General features: G+C 33.6%; 2 protein-coding genes across 2 annotated transcripts; one reads left to right on the top strand and one right to left on the bottom strand.

The window, feature by feature from the left end:
- The first annotated feature begins 1,408 nt into the window (after positions 1-1,408).
- LOC133032654 (endoglucanase 17) lies at positions 1,409-4,494 on the top strand. Its single transcript, XM_061106741.1, has 8 exons — positions 1,409-2,003; positions 2,143-2,349; positions 2,472-2,672; positions 2,771-2,863; positions 2,944-3,105; positions 3,200-3,311; positions 3,436-3,599; positions 3,689-4,494. Exons 1-8 carry the CDS (start codon positions 1,761-1,763, stop codon positions 4,019-4,021), a joined length of 1,515 nt encoding a protein of 504 aa, XP_060962724.1. The 5' UTR covers positions 1,409-1,760; the 3' UTR covers positions 4,022-4,494.
- A 2,138-nt stretch (positions 4,495-6,632) lies between these two features.
- On the bottom strand, positions 6,633-12,920 carry LOC133032653 (sucrose synthase 2). Its single transcript, XM_061106740.1, has 16 exons — positions 12,807-12,920; positions 12,032-12,489; positions 11,779-11,911; positions 10,983-11,134; positions 10,671-10,863; positions 10,430-10,548; positions 10,099-10,315; positions 9,785-9,880; positions 9,521-9,694; positions 8,828-8,944; positions 8,575-8,741; positions 8,102-8,326; positions 7,535-7,856; positions 7,203-7,447; positions 6,975-7,113; positions 6,633-6,878 (listed from the first exon to the last, which is right to left on the bottom strand). The coding sequence occupies exons 2-16, from the start codon at positions 12,127-12,129 to the stop codon at positions 6,840-6,842; spliced, it is 2,436 nt and encodes an 811-aa protein (XP_060962723.1). The 5' UTR covers positions 12,130-12,489; positions 12,807-12,920; the 3' UTR covers positions 6,633-6,839.
- Positions 12,921-16,537: the final 3,617 nt, after the last annotated feature.

The following is a 16,537-nucleotide window of genomic DNA, read 5'->3' on the forward strand; positions in this document are numbered from 1 at the left end:
ATAAATATACATTTATATATGTATTCCAAATCTGCAGATTTGGCTAGATTTGATGGTTCTTTTTTGAGTATAACTTGTAGTGTGGGATGAAGATCAGAAGCAAAGAACATCCTAAAAGCATGTCCATTTTTCTGAATCAGAAGAAAAAAAAAATGGTCTTTATGGGCTTTTTTTGACCCTTTTGTGACTCATTTGATGAACTGAGAAAGATTATTTTCACTCCACGTTTCATTTTATCACCTTTCTCCGACAACACTATGGAGTCCAAATATCGAGCCCATTTGTGAAAATTTTGTTCATATAAATATTTTATATGTATATATATGTGTAAAAAAAAATCTGACAACAGTAAAATTATGGGCATGAGCTGCTCTGGCCTCAGTTCCAAAGTAATTGGAGCCCCGAGCTTAGTTGCATAACCCTTCATATTTTGAGGGATAATAATCAACATGGGATTGTTTTGATAACAAATCTTACATTTTGTGTGTAACTAAATAAGTAATCAAATACAAGGCTTACAAGCTAGTTAGTACTAGTAGTTACTTTGATATTTGATAAATAAAAAGGTTGTGGAGATTCAAAAGGTTGCGTTCTTACATATTCCATATTAGGACATGTTATATACATACTCTATTGGGTATTATTACTTTTGTAGCATAAACAACAGCATTGCTCATTGAATCTTTGACTATGTGAAGGGTTTTTTTCTTTGTTTCTTAATTGTTATGATAATAATGGTATGTTAAAACATTTCCCATGTGATGCATAGGGCCAGAAGTCATGCATATCGTTTTTAAAGTCAAGAAGCACCTGTCATCTACCCAGTAGCTTTTATTTTATATGTAACAAAAATATGATATTTGAATGGGAAATTTGATTTTCTATACTTACATATACCTAATATTTTATTTCTAAACTAATACATATCATCATTGAAAATATATGACCACTTTATCTAAAACTCAAAAATACCCCTCTCAAATTTTCCATACTTTTTTTTAGTGCAAAAACATAAAAAAATAAAATAAAAAAAATTGGTAGTCCGATGGGGTCCGATAGTGGTCCGATGGTGGTCATGGTACCTCGATGCTACTTTTGTATGTAAAAAACAAAAAAAAAATTGGTAGCAGATTTGGTCCGATGGGTGGTCCGATGGGTCCGATGGGTGGCCCGATGGGTGGTCCGATGGTGGCCCGATGGGGTGGCCCGATGGATGGTCCGATGGGTAGCCCGATGGGTGGTCCGATGGTGTAAATGGGGTGATGTAAATAGGGGTATTTTAGGGATAACATAAAAATTGTCATATTTTACAAATATTAGTTATTATTTGTTTAGAAAAAAAATTTTAACCACATGTAAGCATAAAAAATCAAATTTCCCATTTGAATTTGATCCTTTATGAAAATATGACTCTCCATGTGAAAAGGTCTTGTTTTAATGTCATTAATGCCCCTTTGGATACCACCATTTATGCTTAGTAGAGGGACACTGAATTGACATTACACTACTTTAGCAATATCAGGACAAATCCATTTTATGAAACAATTCCTAAAAAATATATATATAATAATTACAATTCTACAGTAGAAGATGTTCACTTAATTATTGTGATCTTAAAAGAAGTAGCTTTTATCCCCTTTTATTTTCAGTATAAATATAGTGATGTTGGTCTCTGTTTATTGCACTGACGCTTAGCAGTTTGGGTTGGTTGGTTGGTTTGGTTTGGTTTGGGATTATTACTTTTTGGTTAGCCCAAAAAGATGGGTTCTCGTCTTTCTCTTTTCACTCTTTTGTTTCTTCTTTCTTGCTCCACTACTCTCCTCCTCACCAATGCCAACCCTTTCCGCCGTTCCCACCACCCTCGGGTCACCAGGCACAACTACAAAGATGCTCTCACAAAAAGCATCCTCTTTTTCGAAGGACAGAGGTCAGGGAAACTCCCTCCTAACCAGAGAATAACTTGGAGGAAAGACTCTGGTCTCTCAGATGGCTCAGCCATGAAAGTAAGCAAGGAAGAAAAAAAACCCACATTTTACTTTTCGTTTAAATGCATTATTTACTAGCTGATTTTAAGTTTGAAGATGTTATGGTATGTGGGTTTTTGGTTAATATTGATTTAGTCCTTCTGTTTTGAAAATGCAGGTTGATTTGGTTGGTGGATACTACGATGCAGGTGACAATGTCAAGTTTGGGTTCCCCATGGCTTTCACTACCACCATGCTTTCATGGAGTGTTATTGAGTTTGGTGGCTTAATGAAAGGTGAGCTGCAGAATGCTAGACAGGCCATTCGTTGGGGTACTGATTATCTTCTCAAAGCCACAGTTCATCCAGACACCATTTACGTTCAGGTTTCAACTCTTTATACTTGTTCTTTTTTGCTCTGCATTTTAATTTGTCATTTAATTACTTGTTGACCAAAATGTGGGATTTGGGTTGATTTTCAAGTTTGTGTTTTTTTTCTTTCTCATAGGTGGGTGAGGCTAACAAGGACCATGCTTGCTGGGAGAGACCTGAAGATATGGATACTCCTAGAAGTGTTTTCAAGGTTGATAAAAACAACCCCGGTACTGAAGTGGCAGCGGAAACTGCTGCAGCTTTGGCTTCTGCTTCTTTGGTCTTCAGAAGAAGTGACCCTACCTACTCCAAACTTTTGGCCAAAAGGGCTATGAGGGTAATCACAACTTAGTAATAATAATAGGGGTTTCTTCTAATGTTATTAAATGTCCTCAGAATTTGAACTTGACTATGCAATGTTTGCTGTGTTTTTAGGTGTTTGCTTTTGCTGATAAATACAGAGGATCTTATAGCAAGGGGTTGAAAACCATTGTGTGCCCCTTTTATTGCTCTTTCTCCGGCTATGAGGTAAGGATGGTACAGCTTTTTTTGCCCCCATTTTTATAGGTTGGTGCCTAAAAAAGTAATGATTTATCAAAATATCACAGGATGAGCTATTATGGGGTGCTGCTTGGCTTCATAGAGCTACCAAGAATCCATTTTACCTTAAATACATTCAAGCTAATGGACAGATCCTTGGGGCTGCAGACTACGATAACACCTTTGGTTGGGACAACAAACATGTTGGAGCAAGAATTCTTCTCTCCAAGGTTTCCATTCTTATTTCTTCAACTCTGATCAAAGTTACTAGAAACTATCTTAAACTCTAAACTAAAAAGAAAAAGTGGTGTTTGTATTGTTTAGGCATTTCTTGTCCAAAAGGTTCAGTCCCTCCATGACTACAAGGGCCATGCAGATAACTTTATTTGCTCTTTGGTTCCAGGAATCCCTACCACTTCGGCTCAATATACTCCTGGTCTCTCTCTTTTTCTTTTTCACTTTTACTTTGTCTTTTCTTTCTCTCAAGCTCTTTGGTTTGTGGTCCCTGTAAAAATTAATTTAATAACGGCTAGTTTTGTCTACTTTGTATGGTATGGCAGGTGGGCTCCTGTTCAAGATGAACGATAGTAATATGCAGTATGTTACATCCACCTCCTTCATGCTATTGACATACGCCAAATACTTAACCTCAGCCCGTAAAGTGGTCACTTGCGGTGGAACCACAGTCACCCCAAAAACACTCCGAATCATAGCCAAAAAACAGGTTTGTTTAATATTAAAAGCAACGAAAGACATTAATTCCTTTATTCAATTATAATACTAATGAAACTGTGCTTTTTTAATATTACCCAGGTGGACTATTTGCTAGGAGACAATCCATTGAGAATGTCCTTCATGGTGGGGTATGGTCCACGTTACCCACAAAGGATTCACCACAGGGGATCATCACTACCTTGTGTTGCTTCACACCCGGCTAAGATCCAGTGCTCCGCGGGCTTTAGCTTCATGAAGACCAAGTCTCCTAACCCCAACATCTTAGTAGGTGCAATCGTTGGTGGGCCCGACCAACATGACAAGTTCCCTGATGATAGGTCAGATTATGAGCAATCAGAGCCTGCCACATACATGAATGCACCGCTTGTGGGGGCACTGTCTTACTTGGCTCACTCATTTGGCCAGCTCTAGGCCACATGTGGACCCATCTTTCCAACACTTTAGGTCTCTTTTCTTTTTAATTACAAACTCTTAGTTATGTGTCGTTTTAGAAGTAATGTTTTTTTTTTCTTTGTTGGGTATTGGAATTGCTGTGGAAGGGCACGTGGTTTGATTGGGTCGAGACTAAAATGGCTCAAGAACCCGAAAGTTCAAAGCACAGCTGCCAAGGTCTAACTGGCCTTTGGTGGTTTTTTTTATATATATATATCTATATAGGTTAGTATGTATTAAGTTTACTATTGTAGCCTAGGCTGTGAAAGAGAGCAAAGGCTACGTGCCTGAACCGGTGTTGCTTTTAGGCTCTTTTTCTATTCTAATAGCTAAATTAAAGGTATAGAAGCCAAAGGAGGGGCCATATACAAAGGCCATTGGTTTGATATCTACTTTTTCTAGCATGTAATGTTGTTTCTCATTTGAATTATAAAAGGAAAATGTTGCTATTATTCTATTTTGGGAACTTGAATTACTCGTTTTTTTCGTCTATTTGGCTATAAACCTTCTCTGACGAGCCCTTTTCCTTTTAAAAAGCTCCAACCTAACGCCGCTAGTTACAAATTGACAAATTTGTAGTGGCAGTAAGGGGAAAAACTCAAAAGAGAGAATAAGTTTATTGAGTTAAAACTTTCAATAAATTAATAAAGTGAAAAAATAAAAAGAGAGAATAAATAAGGAGTAATTTGCGTCAAAATATTCTTTATGTTTTAATTTTTATATACTTCTTTTTTATTTTTTGCAAAATTCTCTTAAGTTTTTTTTTTTTTTTTGTAAATTTGATATGGTAGTTAAATATTACCGTTAAATATCAACTGAATAATTATTGTGTATACTTGTATATATATAGCAATAAAATTTCGAAGTCGATACAGTAGTAATCCAGTTGGTTTTTAACATTAATAACTAATTAACACTTTAAATTTACAAAGAAAAGTAAATTTAAATAGATTTTGCCACTAAAAAAAAATAGATTTAAGTGTATAAAAATTAAAATATAGAGAGATTTTGCTGCAAATTTCTCATAAATAAATTACGAGTATATATTAAAATTAATTAAGTTAGACCTCGTGGTCATTACAAATTAAGTTAACCGGTATGGAAGCCAGACAGGCCCGGCCCTGGGCATAGGCGGGCTAGGCCTGTGCCTAGGGCCCACCTATCTCAGGGGCCAAAAAAAAATATTTACCTTTTAAAATTATATCATTTTTTTTACTGATTTTGAAAAATACCATATTTTTTTCTAAATAAGGGCCCAAAATAATTTTTTTTTCTATGGCCCACTAAAAGTCAGGGCCGGCCCTGAAGCCAGATCTACCATATCAGTGACATTACCGACAAAAGTCCATTTTGTCACATTATGGGCTGCAAAGTTACAGAGTCTGAAAATATATAAAAAATTACAATTAGTCAAAAAGTTTGAGAGCATTTTACATTGAATTACATAGTTACCAATTGTAGTTCCCTTAAGCGTGTTGATCATTGTCTCAAAGTCGCTCTCTATCATCACAAACAAATACTTCCTATAGCATTTTACATCAAAAGAGAGAATAAGTTTATTGAGAAGAGTTATTTGCAGTTAAACCCTTTCAACTATCATTCTATTTTCATTTAACCCTCTAATCTCAAATTTTGGTGGTAAAACCTTCCAAACTACTAAGCTGTTAGCAAATTTAAGATAACATCTATTTTCCACCGTTAATTGTCAACATAAACTGTTTATTTATACACTCTTGTACATGTAACACATTTATATTGGTACATCTAATATTATTATTGAAAAATTATAAAAAATATTTCAAAATTTATATTATTTTTTTAAAAAAATATTTTATTTTTATTTTTATAATTTTATTTAATTTTAAAATAATAATATTATCTTCAAAAAAAATAATAATAGTATTAAGTGTCCTAATATAAACATATCATATGTACAAAAAAGTACACATAAATAGTTCATAATGACAATTAAATAGATGAAACTTTAAATTTATTAACAATTCAGTATTTTAGAAAGTTTTAGTCAAAATTTAAACTTGAAAGATTAAGTACTGAAACAATAGTTAAAAAAATTTAGCAGCCAAAATCTCTATTAAGAATAGGGTGAAAAACACAAAAGAGAGAATAAATTATCCACACTAGAGCAAGTCAATTAGACATTTGGTCGTTAACCGAGTATTTGACCATTGAAATGATTAGATGTAAGAAAGGATCAAGGGAGATAAAGAAGATTTGAGGAAGAGCATGTGAACACTAGAATATTGGGGTTGTTTATAATTCATTCATAGGGTCAAAAAAGCTGCACTATGTAAGTTCACAGCAGCCTTGTCAGATTTGTCAGAAGACTCTGAACTTACAGCTTTAGATGAAGCCTTACTCATAGATGTTGAATAAACAAAAGGAAAATGAAAAGAGTTTTAGTACTGTAGCTGTATACATACATAACAGATCAAGTGGAGCCCAACAAATTTCTCGAATCCAACGGGTGTAAAGTATTAAGCAAGTTGAACTTATTGGAATGATTTTAATTTTTAAGGACACATTCAACAGAATATAACATATGATTATTACTTATTAACCCACCCTATCATCGCACCCAAAGAAAAGAAAGGTTATATTAATTAAACATTACAAGGGTTCCATCTTCCATGAGAGTCAAAGCTCTGACACACATACAACAGGGATTAGTTTCATGTTTAAGACACACATGATCAAAAGCTTTATTTATTTACATCACCATATTTGTATGAAATCACATATATTCGTGGACTAAAAAGCTCAACATAGCTTCATTACCTTAATGCGCTTCATCACCTATCATGGGAACAGATTTTGCCTGAAATATATAAGAAATTCAAAATTACTAATGAGACCCCCACATGATTTTATTTTACAGTATGATGATGAACTAGTTTCATTGCATACAACTTACCAGATCACGGAACTTGAGAATGTAGAACATTTCAAGATAACGACGGGTCTCACGCCTGTCCAGCTTCGAAACATACTTCCAGAAACCATAAACACCAGCTAGAGTCATAAGCCTTTCAGAATAAATCTTCCAAGTGTACCTAAATATTTCCAAAATCCAGGTCAGTTAAATATAGCAACAACAAGGTTTTTATAACATTAATAACATTATAATGCATTGAACATTAACCTGTCATAAATTCTTTGCAATCCCCCATCTGAAATTTTGTTCCAGTTGCTAATATCCTCCTTGACTCGTAGAAAGAAATCCACCAGAAGTGAAGCAGCCTGATCAGGGTGGTAAGGGTCAATGTGGAAACCAGATATACCATGCTCAATAATCTCCGCAGGACCTCCATGGCAAGTAGCAAAAGTTGGAAGACCACATGTCATAGCCTCAACTACTGTGAGCCCAAAAGCTTCATAGAATGCAGGCTGAAAAAAAATGGTAGTAAATTGGGTATTACTAAATGACATAATTTATAAAATATCTATTGAAAAGAGTCTACAAGCGCTGTGTACCTGGACAAAAACACCTTTTGTGTCAGCTATGTAACGATATAGCTCTCCATTACGAGCACGATTGGTCTGAGCTGCTATCCATCGAACTTGACCATGCAAGTTGTAGTTTTTAAATAGTTCGTGCATCTTCTCAATTTCAGAGATTTCTTCTCTATCGCTTGACTTCTTCACATCAATATAGCCAGCTACTACAACAAGGTTCACCAGTTCCCTCAGTTTCTCATTCTTAGCATATAGCTCAACCAATCCTGAAATGTTCTTCACCCTGTCAAGTCTTGCCATGGAGAACACTACGGGCTTTGATCGGTCATCCAACATGCCACTACATCAAAATTAATAAAAAAAGTAATCTCTTAACTAGGTTTGTAGGAACAAACAATGATAACTCTTAATCATAGTTATGTTCACAGAACTGAAGTATAACATAATTTAAACTGCATTGGTGCTGCAATCTTTTAAACTTCATGTCAAATGATTAGTTCACAGGTTACACATCACAGATCAAATACTCCTATATAGAAAGTTTTAAAACAGTCTAAGCAACTTTGAAAACAATTGAATACTTACACATGCTCATCATTCTGCTCTGGATCATACAACAGCTTTTCTATGGTATCGTGGAACGCTGTAAGTCTTTTTCCCTTTTCAGAGTAGGGAAAATAAATTGACATATCTGCTCCAGGTGAAACAATATTGAACTTTGGATCAAAAACATCAATGCCATGAACAACTCGATAGAGCCCAGGAAGAGTGAAGGAGGCGTGGCTCTCATACTGACCAACAGTATTTTTCCTGAAAGATGCACACAAATTTTAAGCAATGCTATATTAAAGATATGCACAAAAATATGAATCTATGGAAATTCTTCATGCTCCCATCTCTAGGCATGTAGTGAAGCTTCAGAAACCCATTATATTAGTACCAGATACCATAAGGCAAGTAAATGAGAGAATCCAAGTAGTTAGCAGAGATGATCGGTAAGGATAATAGTATAAGACTTTACACATAAAAATTATGAAATGTGACTGGAAGACACATACGTTCCTGCAATCTCCTGGTATGTGCTCGTGATTATAAAATCTGCATTATTCATGGCTATTAGATCAGCAGTGAACTGACATGAGAAATGGTATTTCTCCTCGAACTTCTTCCAATATATATCAGAATCTGGGTATTTAGTCTTCTCCAATGCATGAGCAATGGTGCACTGCAAAAAGTAAACAAAAGATGATTACATAAATTTAGCCTATGATTATCAAAGAACTTGCATATTCAAAAGAAATTATCACTAACCTGTGTAACTCCCATTTTATAAGCCAATAAAGATGCAACAAGATTCCCATCACTGTAGTTTCCTATTATAAAATCTGGGATTGCTTGCAACTCAGCACCGATTTCACTTGCCACATCCTGATCACATGCCGAAAAATGATTTTAATATACCGGGAAAAAAAAATCTAAATTTGAAGAATAGTACCTAGCCAACACAACACACACACCCAAAGAAAAAGAAAAAGGACAGAAATCAGAAGACAATTCTATATGCCAGTTCTATTGTAAAAGAGGTAATGATTGCCAAATAATGTGGCACTGCAGACAGTGGTAACAGATATGAGGGTTAGCAGGAAGGTAATGGTAGCAGACGAAGATCGTTGGATATAGTTAGATAACAAGGAGGCATAATAATGTTAGCAGCCAATAGCACGGAGCATGGAGGAAATAAAAAATGTAGCTTGACTGAGGTGCAGTAATTAATAGATTGGATACAAAAACTTCAAAAGGTGGTGTAACTGGAAAATGGAAATTCAACATAAGTAGCCATTTTACTGTGTTAAATTATTTCCATGATGTAAAGTTTAATTGTATTTGAACATAGAAAACCACTAAAATAAACACGTGCAGGTTTTGAATCATCAAGCAGTATCATTGCTGATTAATAAGTAGAATAGCTTTAAAACTTCAAATGTCACATTACACAAAATTTACCTCGGCAAAGGTCTCTAGATAAGGCCAGACATCAAATCTTGAGATCCATTTACGAAGAATACCCTTTTCTGATCTAAATGGAACTCTCAAAATATGTGTATGTTCTGTTCCAGTAACTCTTTCCAGACGCTGGTTACATGTGGTTCCTTTCGCATCAGGTATTAACCTTGTCACCTTGAATATACAAATGGAAATACCATTGTATTAACATAGAAGAAGTTTGTTGACATAAAATCAGGTAAAATTAACTGATACGACACTAACGATAAGAATTTTAGGATCGATATCTAATCCTTGCTTCTGAATTCGGAGAAGCATCTCTTTCTCTAGTGCACGCACTTGATCCAGTATATACACCACCTGTGCAGCAGATTCAGTTACCAAATGTTTGTTTATGGCATTATGATCAACACCATCAAAATATAAATAGTGTAAAGCAAAAAACCAGATAATGAATCAAGAATACCAAATAGACTAGAGCACAAACTGAGCAATTGCAGAAAAGAATACCATGTTTTGGCATCAACTTTGTTTTGTATCACAATGTAAATAAGTAAAAAGAAAAAGAAAAAGAATACCTGCCCGCCAGTGTCAGGCAAACCTAAAACATTTGCTTGCCCAAAGTATCCATGTGGAGACAAAATGACAACATTAAACACCATAGGCAGTCTCCCAAGGAATGTCTCCAATGTAGAAGGATCAGGAGCCTGAAGAATATCCAAAAGAAGATGCATCATCTCCAGCACTCGTTCTGCAGTGTCTCCCCAACCTCTCTCAAAACCATATCCTTGTAAACTACATTGAAGTGACAAGAGCCAAAACAATATCAAGAAACATCATCAAAAATGATAACGAATGGTTTTATGTGACAGAGAAGACGTAATTCTATAAATAGTATTAAAAACTTACACATATTCAAACTCAGTATATAACGTTTCAGGTGGAAGTTTAGAAAGATAGTCCTCAGCCTTAGCTAAAGCATTTTGAAGGCGCAAAACGCTTGTTACACGATCATTCAACATTAATGCCTAAAACAAAATGATCACATTATTTAGTACTAGGCAAAGTCCTCACAACATTAGATTCTCTAATCAGTAACAATTTAATAAGGTTAGAACTTAGAGATATCACACAAACAAAAAACACTTACACGTCCTTTGTATTTGTGAGCACGAAGGAAATCAAGTAGTGGGGCCAAGCAGTCTTTGTTCCGAAACATATTTGAAGAGAGGTGGCGGTTGAGAAATTGGACACCATTACCAATGGACGAAGAGCGGTTAGGACGAGGAAAAGATGCATTGAATGGCTCGAAGTCGAGCTCGAGAACAAAATTTCCATGATTTCTATGCATGTGAAAAACCAAAAATAAATTAGTTTGAATCAAGATACTTGTATTGTATGGGTAAAGAGCCAGGGACCAAAACCCAAGCATCAAATTTTGGAGGTAAAGGATGGTACTTACTGCTCGCTTACTAGATCTTCTTTGAAGTGAAGATACTCAGCAACAGTCAACTGTTCCACACTAAGCTCATTGACATTAACACGAACGAATTCCCAAACACCAGGTCTTGGGCGAACAGCAATGGCCACAAATGGAGGCAGAACAATGGCTTCCTGTCACCACAAATTTAATTCATTGAAAAAGTTAATTAAGAAATAACAACAAAAAATCCCATTTTCATTGCTTGTACCAAAGCAAAAGAGTTCAGTAACAACTATCTGAAGACAGCCCACCCCTCTATTTGGGAAAATAGTGATCTTACTGAGAAACAATCACTAAAAGAGGGATCTACATAAATATATAATTTAATTATTAACTTCCCCTATAATTATGTTCCAACTGATTGCTGCCCACAAAAGGTTAAACAATCAAAATGTGATGCAAAAAGGGTGACTTGGATTGGAAGTCACAATCTTCAAAAATCGAAACAAGTGAGGAAAAAGAAAGAAAAAACAGAGGGATCCATCTCAGGCCGTTCTGTTTTCATAATTAAAATAAATAGAAGAGAAAGAAAAGCTCGTCGTTCAAATTAAAGAAAGATATCCAGAATCCAGACCTAAAAAAAGTGCCTCATTTACAAGGTTGAAAAAGATCAGTTATTAAAGGAAATCCCTTAATTGATCAAAAACAATTTTGTTATTGAAAGTGAACTTCATTAACTCTATCTTCACTAAGTAGGACCAACTTAAGTAACCAAAAAAATATATATATCAACATCAAAATCTAGTAAAGTTGCGAGGAGTGAAAGATTACTAACCTGGGTAGATTTGATGACTTCACCAAAGGGGCCATCGCTAAGCTTCTCCTTCGCTTCATCATCGGGGAAGATATTGTCAATCTCATCAAGCAAAGTATGCGGTTGCAAAATTCCTTTTCCCTGTGCCACATACCTACAAAATTCAAAACAAACAAACAAACACACAGTATTACTTAAATGCTTCACTTTTGACTTTCCCGAACTTTCTCAGTAACCAAACAAAAACAAATGTCAAAATGGATAGTGATTACACCTAGAGAGGAGAGAAACGAGTTCGTTACGGTGAGCGGAAAGAGTGTCCTCAACGCGGTCTCTGATGCTAGGCAAACGAGTGAGCTTGGGAGTCGCCATGATCGAAGTGTAGAGAGCTCTTGATTTGTTAAAACGGTGCGTTTTTATGAAAGGATAACGTCCGATGATCACTAAAATAAAACTACTGAAATTAGTCACGGAAAAGCTGAGAATCTGTTACTTACTATATATATGTATGTAACGTGGTTGTAATGATAAAATGTTGAGAACCCAAAATACAAATACAAGTGTAATAAATTATAATTGGTCGAAGCAGCCAGCTTAAAGAATAAATTTCTGGAATATCCACTCCAAAAAAAAAAAAAAGAGGTGGATATATAATGTAGTTTTTCACTTTTTTTTTTTTTTTAATTTTATTAATATTTTTATATATAACACAGGTTGATAATGAGGTTTTATCTCAAAATTAATTGGCGATGAATGGAGTAACTAATTGATTTATGGGATAATATTTTCCAATATCCTCCTCAAAATAGTGGCTCACTTATTTTTTTTTGTTTTACGGCTGGGAGTTACATTTGCTCGCTTGCAGCTGGCTAACTCTTTGATAGGTGTGGATCGAAAGTCCGTTAGAGATATGGCTCTGATACCATGTTGAAAATCATGGGGTTCCATCTCAAAACCAATCGACGATGAGTGGAGTAGCCCATGTTCTTATATATGGCTCAATACTTTCAGATCCATATGGGACAATATTCTCCGATAACACATATTACTTTTTACACATATTTTAATTTGGGTTAGCATATTTTTATTTAATGTTGGAACTTGATATAAAGTAATACTGTGTGTTTGTCAGCAGATTTTTAGACTAGCGAGCGGTGGGTGCTCCATGATTTGTAATATAACATGGAATTGTAGGTAGGTCCCCTTAAATTATGATGATGTTATTTATTTTACACTGTCTTTTTTACAGGTGTTTGGATATGATGGACTCTATTAGATTGGAGATGGTAAATAAATATAGAAATTATTAATATATGCACAATAATTACAGTAACTCTTAATGTGAAGTGCAATGGTACCTATTTTGCTACCGATAAGACTAAATCCAATCTTATATCTCTGAAATAATTATATAAATAAATAGTGAAGCTGAACTGACTTGGAGTTGGCTGTTTGTTTTTTTCTTTTCTTTTGTGAAAGGAGATGAATCGTGTTTGAATTCGTTTTGAAAATGACACTTGGAAGGCTGACATCAAAACTGGGGATTACTAATAGGATACCGTGGCCCACCACCACCAAGGTTTTCTATTAAAAATAGGGGTGCAAAACGGTTTCGACACGAACACCAACAATCCTATATGCTAGTTTTTATTTTTTATTTGGGTAAATTGTGACATAAATTTTTAATGTTTTTGATTTTATACATTTAAATACTTAATATTTATTTTTTGTAGGAAAAATATCTAATGTTACAATTCTCTTACACCGTTACTACCAGTACTTCCGTTAACTCATAAATATGAACACGTAAAGGGTTCAGATGCATTATATTTATTTTTATTTTATTTTAAAACTTAATATTCTTAACATCAAAAACTAAATGCTACTTGTTTAAAAAAAAATGTGTTTTCATTAACAATTTTTACATGATATTGGCACTTCAATTCAATAATCATGTTTAATATACTACACCGGTTCACTCAGCTATGGTAATTTAGTATTGCATCTCTCTTATTTTTTTTAAAAAAACAAGTAATATTTAATTTTTTTATAGAATATTAACTTTTAAAATAAAATAAATAAATGTAATACATTTGAGCCCTCCACGTGTCTATATTTATGAGTTAATAACAGAAGTGGTAGTAACAATGTAAGAGAATTGTAACATTAGGTATTTTTGCCACCAAAAATAAACATTAGGTATTTAAGTGTATAAAATCAGAAACATTAAGTATTTATGCTGCAATTTATCCTTTTTTATTTTGTTGAGATTATTGCTATTCTTCTATCTAAGTGTTTTTTTTTTCTCCATCTTCTTTCTTTCAAAGGTGTGTCTCAAAAATTTGAGTTGCCCATTAACTTTGGGTTGAATATTCACCGGTGTTAATTTTGTTAGTGTGTTATTTTTATTTGCTATATTTTATTTTTTATGTTTATTTTTATTTTCAATAATAGTGTTGCTTCATCAATTGCTATATTGTTATGGTAGTAAGGCTTTATTCATTCATGGCAAGAAATTTTAGTCTCGTTTCTTTTTGAGACATTGGGGAATCTCAATTGGCTCAAAGTATATTTGTATTAGTAACATGGCTATCCTTATCCTTATTCAAATCTAGGAGATTCTTAAAATTTCATTAGTTCCATGGTTTATGGTGCAATTGTAATAGCTATTTTTTGAGTGTAGCGTAATGATATTACATATCAATTAATAACTTAAGGGTCTTGGGTTTGAACCCATGCTCTCTCTCTTTTTTCAACCCCTCCCGCACCACTAAACTAGCTTTAGTGGCTTGTTATTGCTATAGTTCGTCGTTTGTTTATTTTCCTTTATTCTACACACTACAAGAAATGTCACTTTTGCCAGCACATTTTTGTGCTGGCAAAAGTTGGTATTGCGCTGGTAAAATAGAATTTGCTTGTGATGTGTTGGCAAAAGGGGGTTGGCAAATCAATGTTGGTATTAGAACTTTTGCTAGCATAAAATAAAAAGCGCTGGAAAAAATGACTTTTCCCAGCGCGTAAATGCGCTGGTAAAAGTTAGATTTTAGCCACTGCAAATGTACGCTGGTAAAACTTTGACCTCTTTGCCAGCGTAGTTTGCGAAATGCATTGGTAAAAGTTACTTTTACCAACGCAATAGCGAACTGTACTGGTAAAAGTAACATTTCTTATAGTGACATTGAATAATAGGATTGTTATTAGCTAATTTTTATTAGAAAATATTTGGTTGATAGTTATTGATGGGTGTGATTTGTCACGTGTTCATTTGGATTGGAGATTTAGCATTCTTCATGCTTCTTTGATGCTTCAACATTGACGAATTATTAGTATTTAAGTTGAAGGTGCTATATATTAGGGTTTTTGTTTCTATTTTTATAAACGGCATGGTTTGCCTATTGCTTACCGAGATTTTTAAAAACTAATAATTTAAATATATGAACCGAAGAAATATAATTCAAGTAAAATAAAATAAGAAATATGGCATTTGTCCACAAGTCAATATTATTATTAGAGGCTAAAAAAGACTAATTAAGGGATTACAAAAAAGTATGAGCACTCTATTTTTGCATGAGAAAGTGAATCATGAATTTCTTTCTTTAGTTTTAGTAAGCATGGTTTGAATAAAATTCTGTTGACAATGATTGCTCGTGTTTGATGTCTTATGCATGGTCTATTGAAAAATAATTTTGTAGATGATGAAATTCTTAATTGTGTAATAGTTATAATTCTAGAAAAATGATAAATTCTTACGATTTGTGTGTGTAACTCATGATTAATTACTGCTCATGCTTGATTTTAAAAAAAAAAAAATTGTACATCAGTTGAATTATCATATTTTGTTAATGTTTGGAAAGATAAATGCATGTTTGACTTTTGATTTAAAGTCTCAACCACTCTAGAACTTGTTTGATAATCATTTGAGGCAAAATTAATAAATTACACATGATTATTTTGAGATATTATATAAGCAATTTTTTTTTTTTGATTGATTGAGCCTTTCAAACCTACCCTATTTGTTATTAATTCCCTAATTTTACCCAAGTTGAGCCTAGATGTTGAAACTTTGTTTTTTTTCTTTTTGACCCTATACAATAAACTTCGAGCCTAAAAAAATTATTATTCGTCATTTTTCACACGATAATATATTGATGTTTTATGTATTTGTAAGAGTGTGAGAGTTTTGTTGAGGGAAAAATATTGATGGTTATGTATAAGTGATGATGAGAAAAAAAAAGTATTATTCTTTTAGAATGAATGTTTTGTAAGTTGTAAGTATTTCATAAAAAAAAAAAATCAATGAAAAATAAATGAATACTTGCAACAATATTTAAGTGTGGGGAATGATAAGTTTTATGAAAAAAAAAAAGATACAAGATTGAATTGTTGAGGAGAGTGATGGGGAATACAAATGAGAATTATTTGAGAAAATATTGTAAATTATGTTGTTATTTGAGCCTAAATTAACATTTCACTCTAGCCTTAGTTTATTAGCTTGTAAAGTCATATTGATCTTTAGATTGTGTGTAATTACATTAGTGGAGAATAGTTTGTTAGTTAAGCTTATGGAGTGAAATTTTATTGAAATACACATTTCTTTTGAGATGAGCATTAGTTGTTGGCATGCATGTGTATCAATTTGAAATGTTAGTAATATGATGAGTTGATTGAATACACACACAAAATAAAATTGAGTTTGAAAAGTAATTATCTTGAGTTGAAATCCTAATGATTGAAGAGTTTAAATTTTCTTGGAATTATAAAGGGATGTACAATTTTTGAA

This window comes from Cannabis sativa, chromosome X (genome assembly GCF_029168945.1).
Source record: "Cannabis sativa cultivar Pink pepper isolate KNU-18-1 chromosome X, ASM2916894v1, whole genome shotgun sequence".
NCBI lineage: Eukaryota > Viridiplantae > Streptophyta > Magnoliopsida > Rosales > Cannabaceae > Cannabis > Cannabis sativa.